Source organism: Haplochromis burtoni, unplaced genomic scaffold, assembly GCF_018398535.1.
Source record: "Haplochromis burtoni strain Fernald_Lab_line unplaced genomic scaffold, NCSU_Asbu1 Contig_569, whole genome shotgun sequence".
In the NCBI taxonomy this organism is placed as follows: Eukaryota; Metazoa; Chordata; class Actinopteri; order Cichliformes; family Cichlidae; genus Haplochromis; species Haplochromis burtoni.
The window spans coordinates 224,842-235,104 of record NW_024582930.1 but is presented as its reverse complement, the minus strand read 5'-3'; the positions used below and the strand labels follow the sequence as shown (position 1 = coordinate 235,104).

General features: G+C 39.6%; 1 protein-coding gene across 1 annotated transcript in view; it reads right to left on the bottom strand.

Annotated features, from left to right (window-relative positions):
• Positions 1-10,263, bottom strand: part of LOC102295355 (collagen alpha-1(XXI) chain) — a 91,612-nt gene that overhangs the window by 54,284 nt on the left and 27,065 nt on the right. The window contains exons 9-16 of the mRNA XM_005948060.3: positions 9,129-9,302; positions 7,120-7,197; positions 6,969-6,980; positions 6,774-6,845; positions 4,909-4,962; positions 4,772-4,825; positions 3,540-3,593; positions 3,152-3,205 (exon numbers count right to left, since the gene is read on the bottom strand). Coding sequence (XP_005948122.1) covers positions 3,152-3,205; positions 3,540-3,593; positions 4,772-4,825; positions 4,909-4,962; positions 6,774-6,845; positions 6,969-6,980; positions 7,120-7,197; positions 9,129-9,302 — 552 coding nt within the window. The remainder of the gene's footprint in view (positions 1-3,151; positions 3,206-3,539; positions 3,594-4,771; positions 4,826-4,908; positions 4,963-6,773; positions 6,846-6,968; positions 6,981-7,119; positions 7,198-9,128; positions 9,303-10,263) is intronic.

The following is a 10,263-nucleotide window of genomic DNA, read 5'->3' as shown; positions in this document are numbered from 1 at the left end:
CGCTCCCTTAAGGCCAAAACAGAGAGAATGAGGAGGAGCTTCTTCCCCCAGGCTATTCGGGGCCTGAACCAGGTGTAGGACTGGACTCTCCCAAACACGTCACTATAAGACTGGACTCTCACACATGTCACCACACGCACCACCACACATTTCCTATAATCCTATAATTTATAATCCTTATCTTTATAATCTCTTCTGCTATTTGCACAATCTTTACTGTAAATTCCTAAGTTAATTTGTAAATTTTTGTAGTAACCTGTAAATTGTAAATATTGTAAAACTTTTCTTCTGTCATTTAATGGTCGGGCATTGTACAGCTACAAGCATTTCACCCCCATGTCATACTGTGTATGGTTGTGTGTGTGTGACAAATAAAATTTGAATTTGAATTTGAATTTGATACTTAATCTCTTTAGGGTCGGGTCATGTTCCCATCTGTCCTTCATATGGAATGTAAACATGTTTGTCAGACATAAATGGAAATCTTAATAGAAGAGCTCTAAGATCAAAGTGCATGCAGTAAACTCTGTTTGAAAGGGAAGACGTTATCATTCCTGAAACGCTGCTCGTTTAGCACAAGACTACTACCACCATAATCCTTCTTCCAATGGTCCTAATGTCACCTAGTAGATGTTATGAGAAAATAGCATATGGATTTAAAGGGTCATTACTATCTATTAATATTTACATCCTGTTTTCCTTTATTTAATTCCTATCTAACAGCCTGGTCTCTGGTAATGATGCACAGCTGGAAATGTGTGCACTTACAAAGTGTTTATTAAGTAATTGTTCAACAATCACCTTGATGCTGGACAGATTGCAGAGACTGCTTCTAGTCTGGATGCTAAGTTAAGCTAGTTAACGTGTGCCTTCATGACCAGATGACCAAAAATGCAGATACGTTCCACAGGGAGTGCTCTGGAGACAGTAGCAGCCACATGTTCCCACACATGGACACCAAATGTGTACCAGCATCCTCCACTTGGTAGAGAACACTTCCAGATCCTTGGAGAAAGTAGTTTGTTGTGATAGCAGGAACAGGCCCAAATTACTGAGCAGAGTGGCTGAGAGTCAACGTGGAGTTCAGAGAAAACTCAAAATAGCAGTGTGCACACTTGTAGCTGGTGGGTGTGGACACACGCTTGCAGATGTGTGCATTTGCTCTTTCATTTAGCCACAGCCAGCTTGCCACAGGAGAACATCCCATGTAGTGTGTGGCTGTAGCCCACTACTAGTGTTAATTAACTGACAGAAATGGTGGTGGATGAGATTATAACTACATACAGCCCGACTCTATGGCTCATATCAGAGCAGCGAGAAATAAAATCTGTCAAAGAGATTTGCTTACAAAATTAATTCATGGACTTTGTAAATTACAGGTATTTCTTTCTTTATGGCACTTTATTTTTACCCTGCATGAGCTTCCATTTGGTCAAATTACTCCCATTAGGAGCATGCTGAAATAGCTATTAGCAGATCCTCTCTAATGCAGCCCATGGATTTATGGACGACTGTCGCTGGATTACTTTTCTAGGCCGCTAAAGAAAACTTGCAAATGTGCTGAGTCTTAGGTGGGGCCTGATGTCCTTTTTTAGTTTTTTATATAAGAGTTTACCTTTATTTGTTTGTCCTGTCAAATGTACATATCTATCAGTAAAGTTTAAAATTACCAGGGAGCACAGGGAGTATCTTATTCCCTGCCTCCCGTATAAAATATTTATCCCACCCAGATGGATCTTTATAAACTATTTCGCTTTCCAGAAGACAAAAAAGTAAGTAGGAAGTTGAATATCTTTATGTCTTTCTGCCAACTTTGCAGTTTTAAAACCTTTTAGGTTTTTTCAAGTCTGAGGCCACAGCATGCTTTGCATTAACTTACGCTAAGACAATAAAACTGCTTTAAAGTCTTCTTTTGTTTAATATGTTTGTGTTTCTCATTTGTTTTATGATCTCGTCTATACAAGCTTAAATTCTTATTCAAATTTAGCTGTGGTACATTATCCACATTCAACTCTTCAATCTAATTCCTTGACAGATCAGGATCATTCATGAAATGAAAAGGCTAGCCCACCGTCTGCTACTACTGTAGTAATGCTGTCACCTAATCTTACAATCACTTATGCTACATAGCCAAGTTACAGCTAGCTAGCTAACCTCCACAATAACATTAGTTTTATCAATGGTTGTGCAATTAATGACATCATAAATGTTATTACACATATAGCATATAAACATGTTTACATTTAAATTTCTGATTTCTGTTAAAATGTGTCAAGAGGAAGATGAGAAAGACCTGGGCTACAAATACAACAAAGCTCAGTGAGGCTATGAAGTAACCGCTCAGCAGCGACACAGGCTGAGGCCACGGCACACTGAAAGAGCCATTTGTGATAAAGGAGTCCCAAAAAAGTACTCAGAGTGTAATATATTTCAGAAGTTGGATGTTTCTACATTGTAAATATGATTAACAAGTATCCAGTAGATAGTGGATTTCTCAGTTTCATGAGCCATAACGATCAAAATAAAAAGTAAAAAACTTCTCACTTGACTTGTAATAAATTTAAAATTGTCATCGTTACCTTTGTTAAATGAATTATGAAAAAACATTTCACAATATTCAAATGTCTTTGAGATGCACTGGTACTACTGCAAAGTTTAAACGAGGGCAGCTTACACAGAGGTCGGAAATGTTTTTAACATTTAATGTCCTGCTCAGTTCTGCTATCAGTCAGCGTCTGAACTGTCACATAAAGTAAATGGCAGCCACTTGCTGGCATTCATTGCCTTCAGTTTCAGTATGAATATCCATAAAGACAAACGTGCAGCTTTGTAAGATCAGCTTAAAGGAGGTTCGTTCTACAAAACCACTGCTTTGCCAAACAAACTGTCCTGTATGCAGAGTGTGGTGCTTCCCAACACTTTTGTGATGAAGCTGCAGACAGATGCTGGACCACAAATGCCACTGTGGTCAAATCAAATCGAGCTGTTCAGACAGCTTACAGAAACACTGGCAGCTGTTAACAGCAGCACACATGTGAATTGTAACAGAAATATTCTCTATAGTGTTGGCACGAGATGTTGACAATCACAGAGTGCAATGTTTGCAACGTGAAGCGGACTTGATGTCTCAGAAACTACAGTCTGCACTGACCTTTGGTCCCAGCGCGCCAACCAGTCCGACACGGCCTGGAGCTCCAGGCTCCCCCTAGGAGGATGAAAAATTCTGTGAGGCAATATGAAACAACAGGGTCCTGGAAATGGTACAGAAGGTGGAAGAAATCCCATCCACAAGCAAACTCGTCTCTGCACTACTGTTCAATTAGGAGAAGAAATAATATCATATAAACACATTCAAGATATTTTTGGTTTGTTACATTTTGAAATACTTTTGCTTGCCTTGTTTAAACTGCTTTTAACTTATCATAGCTTTCTTATCGAGTGTTTTGGAATAATCTGATGATCTCGCGACATCAGACAGAGCCCTATATTTGAAAGGTTTAGCATCCTATAAGCATCAGCTAACTCCCTCTAGAGCTTACCATCGGCCCAGCTTCTCCTGGAGGTCCTGGCTCTCCTCTCTCACCAGGGAGACCCTGCACATGAAGAATGTTGCTAAGATTCAAATGTGATCACTTATAATAATAACTTCACTATCTTTTAATTTTAATTCTGTTGGTTGACATAGAAAATGTTTCTTTAGAGTTTCAAACTCACATTAACAGCAAAGTTTTGTTATTGTGCAGGAAAATTTGTTAGAAACAAATTAAATTCAACAGGATGATCATTGTGAGTGTTTTAAATGTCCGTGCTAAATGTGGCAGCATTTAAAGACTCGTGTCCCTGTATTCACCAGCAGTTAGTTTGATCTACATGTAGACGCAGCAGATATGGAACCACTCTGTTTCAGAGAGTGGGTATAGTGGCCCAAACTGGTCTGACTTCTTTTGTAAGACGCTGTTTGAACATTTGAATGTGTAGTAATGTTGATAAACATCACTATTCGTGTTTTATATCAGATAAAATGTTTTTATTATATTCATGCATTCCTTTAACACCTGCAAATGTCACACTGAGCAGAGATTTTATGGGGTGAAATTATTCTGTGGGCAAAAAGGCCTAAAGCAGCGGTGTCAAACATAAGGCCTGGGGCCCAAAATCGGCCAGGCAGAGACTCCAGTGTGGCCCATTGGATGGGTTTGGAACATGTGAAGCAGGGCATACGTTTTTAACTTTTTTTTAGCTTTCACTACCGATAAAGAGCTCCCCCACAGCCAATCACACTTCACCGAGTACGTAATAGTCTTAATAGTTTAAATGTCTGATTTAGCCATTTCTGTGATTGTTTTACAATTACAGCAAATTCTGAAAATGAGCTACATGAACTTTTCTGAACATTTATTTCTTACAATTTAGGAGATTTAAGAGTGAATTTAAGAATCATGCAGAAAGATTTTGTTTTTATTTGCTACAGCAGCGTGTACAATGCTATAAGATTATCTGTGGGGAAAAGAAGGAAAACAAATGCTTCTAATTTCAAACATCATTTTTTAACAATTCATTTTGTTTTTAACAATTTGTTATACAAATCATTAAGTTGTCTAAAATATTGTAAAGCATCAGTGGGTTCTTGTGCCTTGCACTACAGCGACACAAAGCAGCACTAAAACAGAAAAAGTGGCCAAGACACAATGAACGAGAGAGAGCTGCAGAAATATATCTATAATATATATCATTCAAAACGTCCGTGGGACTGTTGCTCTCCCAGTCTTACCTTAGGTCCTGGGAGACCTGGTTCTCCTGTTAAGCCTGGCTCGCCTCTGTCTCCCTGCAACACATTGAAGAACTGTCTATAAAACAACCAGTGTGAATAAGAACACACACGAATGCTCCTGGTTTTCTAACACTTACCTTTGCACCTTTAGGACCAGGTGCTCCCCTTGCTCCTGTCGGACCTGCTTCACCCTGCAGAGGGAAGACAGGTCAGAAAAGTGTTCACCGAAATAAACAGCATAAAGTATTTTGATCTGCCTGTTTCCTATAATACATTTAAAACCTAATACATTTGCAGGATATTCAAAGACATAACTTGTTAGGCTTATAGTTTGATCACATCTGAACAAACATGTGTGATGTCACTATTTCAGACGTCCTTTATGAACAAAGGCATGCAGAAAGGCTTTCCTCCAGATTATCCATGACAGTCACCACATGTTAATTTTTGAAATTGTGGCTGTTGTGTGTACATTCTTGGGTACACAATAATTATCACTGTGCATTGAACTCCTCATCACGCAAATATTAATTTGCTGGTGAAACACAGACTTAAAAAGCGAGTTAAAGCCAACAGCGAATCGATGAGTCTCCAGAAACGTTTGTCTTATAGCCACCAATGCTTTATGTAAAGTGCAGTTTTCTTCCTTGTGTCAGACATAATAATAATAATGTTGTATTATTATTATTGTTATTATTATTAATCAAAGGGAAAGACAACCAAATTGATATATAATGTGCTATAAAGGATGCGGGTGGGTGAATAATACAGGGAGGAGTAACTCTTTGAGGACATGCAGCTCTGTACAACTCACACAGAAACAGAGAAGTGAAATGCGTCTATTCAATTCAATTCAATTTTATTTATATAGCGCCAAATCACAACAAAAGTCGCCTCAAGGCGCTTCATAGAAACAGAGAAAAACCCAACAATCATATGACCCCCTATGAGCAGCACTTTGGCGACAGTGGGAAGGAAAAACTCCCTTTTAACAGGAAGAAACCTCTGGCAGAACCAGGCTCAGGGAGGGGCGGGGCCATCTGCTGCGACCGGTTGGGGTGAGAGAAGGAAGACAGGATAAAGACATGCTGTGCAAGAGAGACAGAGATTAATAACAGATATGATTCAATGCAGAGAGGTCTGTTAATACATAGTGAGCGAGAAAGGTGACTGGAAAGGAAAAGCTCAATGCATCATGGGAATCCCCCGGCAGCAGTTTTGGACTGGCACTGGGAGTTCACCGGCTCATGACCCCCTGAAACGCTGCGACTTGAACCAGGGATCTTTTGACTGCAAATATCTTTCATGAATTCTAGGAAGAATTCATTTTTCAAATCCTTGTAAATCAGAAACCTTAATGTTCCTAACGTGACTGTACATGGCTTAGGCTGCAGACACGATGGAGACTTTTCAGGAAACATAACAAGTTTGCAAGAGATGCGATTTAGGCGTGCACTGCTGTCTACATCGTGGACACTTTCCAGCACTTTCCTTACCAAACAAATACTATTGTGACTCATTAACTGGGCTTCATCACAACCACACATCATTAGAGGTAATTAGTAGAGGAGTCAAGTCTTGATATGTATGTTTTTTGAATGAGGCTCCAAATCCACATCAAATAAACTAGCAGTTTCCTAGTTTCCAATTGCCCTGTTGTGGTCTCTTCTCCCCTCTCTATGTAGCATATACCATTTTAGATGGGTGTGTAATGACCTCCAATATAATGATACAGTAAAGAATTGATTATTATTGCATCCAAAAAAGCAACAAAGAATGTTGTGTAAACTAGCAGCACTGTCTATATGTGAACATCAAAATCAAAGATTAACCAAGCTGTTAAATGAGAATGATGATGGATCACACTCATCAGCACACTCTTTGTTGAGCAGCAGGGATCTTGCAGACCAGTTGTATATTTGGACATCAGAGCCTGGTGTTAAAAACATAGGAAAGGAAACAGACATGTAATCTATCAAATGTAGGTCTTTATGTGTGTTACCGTGGGTCCTGGTGGGCCGACTACACAATCGCAGTCTTCTTCTTCCACTGTGGCACTTCTATTCAGAGGGCACTGAAGATACACATATACAATTAAATTAACAGAGTGGGTCACAAACGGATTACCCTGACAACACCTCAGTGGTGAAACTTTTATTAGCGACCTCAGATTAAATATGTGTGAATTCACCCTTACCCTTTCATCATCCTGCGTATCAGGAGAGACAAGACAAGAGAAAAAATAATGGTTATCATCATCGCAGGCTCATACACGCAGCCATACACAGCCTTTCAAGTACAAAGCCTTTGAAGTGGAAAGGAAGAGAGAGTGAGAGCAGAGATCTTACGACGGAGTAGATTTCACAAGCTGTTTCTCTCTCGCTCTGATGGGGATCACAGTAGAGACGCAGCTTCTGAATCTCCACCTGAGTCGAAACAACATGGACGATCTGATTATTTCAAACATGCTTTTTGTAAAAACAGAAACAAGTGTCATCTTTGATGGGTGACACGATGCTTTGAAGGCTGAACGGTGATGATTTTGCAACATGTAAATGTTACAAATGTTGTGCTGTGCTTCATATGATAATAGTAATGATATCTACATCCATACATGCTATAGCCGTGTGTTAAAAACAAAACAAATGTTGCATGGTATCCTAATGATTGTAACACCTTGCAAACTATAATAATAATTGTAGGATCATTTATACAGAATATCTTTCTCTGGACAGTCAAGCATATTAAACAAAATATATCCAACCTACTGGCAACATTTTAAAGGGGTCCAATTATGCTTTCCATATTTCTTTTTGTATATAAAGCGTTGAAGCAGTGAGTGCTCATATCAGTCATGGCAAAATGAGTGAAAGCGTGGATTGTCTTCCGCAGGTTGGGGATGTGTTGCTGCTCTGATTGGATGAGCACCAGTATTTTGGGCTCTTGCTCAGGTAAAATAGTGCTCTGCCTGCTAACAGTCCTCCCCTCATGTAGACTCAAAGGTCTGGTTATCATATACAGTTGTGGTCAGAGGTTTACATACACTCATCATGGGCATGGCTGTCATGGTAGTTTTGGGCTTTCTTTGAAGTGCTCTTTTTCCAGGGTGGAATGATTATACAGCATACATCCTAAATTACTTAAATAAAAAGCATTGGTTGTGCAATTTTAATTTATTTACATACAGGCTCAAATATATACATACATCTCCTTGAAAATATTTTAGGAAGTGGTTTTGAAGGTTCTGCAATACATTTTAACTTGACAAGGCCTATTAACTTCCCACTGATGATCATGATTAACTATAACTGGTAGTTTGTCTGTGCCAGCATAAAACATAATTCGTTTGGCTCGTTTGAATGACCAATACTTAAAAATTGATCATGTGCAAGAAGTCACAGAAAGTCTAAAAAGGAAATCTGTAGGTTTATACACTATAGACTGGGAGGGACTCTTGGAGCCATTTCTACGGCAGATTTCCTTTTTTTGGAAGGATACCCAGATGTCACCCTAAAATAATAGGAAATTGCTTAGAAAATCCAGGAACCACCCAGGCTTAGGGTTGCCATGAACTGGAAACTGCTGCAGCATCAGTGTCGCTGTTCACAGTGGGCGTCCACATGGACAAGTCAAATGATTTCTGGGAAAGTTTTATGGTCAGACAAGACAAAGATTGAGCTATTTGACAAGAGATATGTCTGGAGAAATAAAGGGGAGCCTTCCTAAGAACATTGCACCAGCTATGATGCTCTGGAGCTGTTTAGCTCCCAGTGCTACAGTACACTGCACAAAGTGGACGGAACAATGAAAACAAGAAGCTACCTCAAAATTCACCAAATTCACCACAGATGGTTAAACCCAGGACACGAGTGGATGTTCCACCAGGACAGTGATCCCAGAAACACATCAGAACTGGTTTAGGAATGTAAACCATTGAGCTTCTGGAATAGCTTTTCCAAAGCATGGTTGCTCAGGAACATCTCACTATCCTTCTAAAAGAGCTGGAGGAAGTAGCCTGGGATGGGGACATCTAAATATTCTGCTTAGGCTCCTGCCTCTGCAACTCAGGTAAGTGACAGGAAATTGATGGATGGAGTTAGAAATTATCATGGCTAATTTCTTACCAGAAGCATTTCCTATACTATATTTGGTCAGGTGTGGTGTAGCTCCCAGAATGAATGTACTGGACTGAAATAACGTCTTGCTTTAACAAAAAGGATCATCAGAAAGTAAGCTAAAGATGCCAATGATCTAAACTCTTTCTGCATATAAAAACACTCCAATCTCCTCAAATCAAATCAAGTAAAAGATCAGCGTCAGGGCTCAAAGCTCCAGTGTAATTACATGTGTTACTCACAGGTACAGTGATGTCTGTTCCTCGCCTCTTAGACACCTGCGTTTCCCCATTGATGTAAATTGGCTCCACCGGTTTCAGCATTAGTTCCTGGATGCGCTGGTCGTCAAGGAAACCGGTGACCTGGCGATGCCTCACTAGTACTTTAATCTGATGCCATTTTCCATCATAAAGAGTCTGAGAGAGATGATATAAATTTCATGAAAAAATGCCTTTTGTCAGAACAAAAAGATGCTTTAATTAAGAGTTTAAAGCACATTTTTGTTCAAGCTTTCATTCATGAGTAAAACTGGATGTGAAAACAATTATTAACCTTACAGTTCTTCTTTCAGTCAGTCTTCTGTTTCTGTTGCCAGCCTAAACTGTGTGTTCATGCATTTCATTAAATATAATTTTGTGGGCAAGACCAAAAACGTGTGTTCCCTAAATGCTCTGCAAATAGTTCTGACACACCAGGTACTAAGACCGAGGACTTTTCAGGCCATAGGCAGAGAGAGAGACAGAGCAGCGATTGTTCCATTGGGGCTGAGAGTCACTTTTGAAAGGACAAATCACAAGCTCCTAGCTCGTGCCACATCAAACCAAATCAAACATATGCAAACACAAATTCAATATAATTACAACCCTGTTCAGGCCTACACATTGAATATTGCGTCTAAGGACGGAGGGTGGTGGGTGCTTCTTAGACTGAACCTGGCGATTATTACCCAGAACTGCCTCGGAAATAGAGACATGCGCTCCAAGTTCTACACATCCAATAAATGGTTTCCACCAGGAAAATACAGTGGTTTAGAGTAGGAAACAATTTCTTTGGGCTTCTCCTGGCATCACATTGCATCTTCTCTGGTTCCACTGAAGTAAATGTGGAGTGATGTTTAAATAGCTGCCAAGACTCATTCACTAATATGAAGAGAAAGCTGAGGTAGGTGGAGATGCTCTAATAGCACAATGAGTCCTTTCAAGGCAGTACAGCAAACTACAGGGAGTGCAGAATTATTAGGCAAATGAGTATTTTGTCCACATCATCCTCTTCATGCACGTTGTCTTACTCCAAGCTGTATAGGCTCAAAAGCCTACTACCAATTAAGCATATTAGGTGATGTGCATCTCTGTAATGAGAAGGGGTGTGGTCTAATGA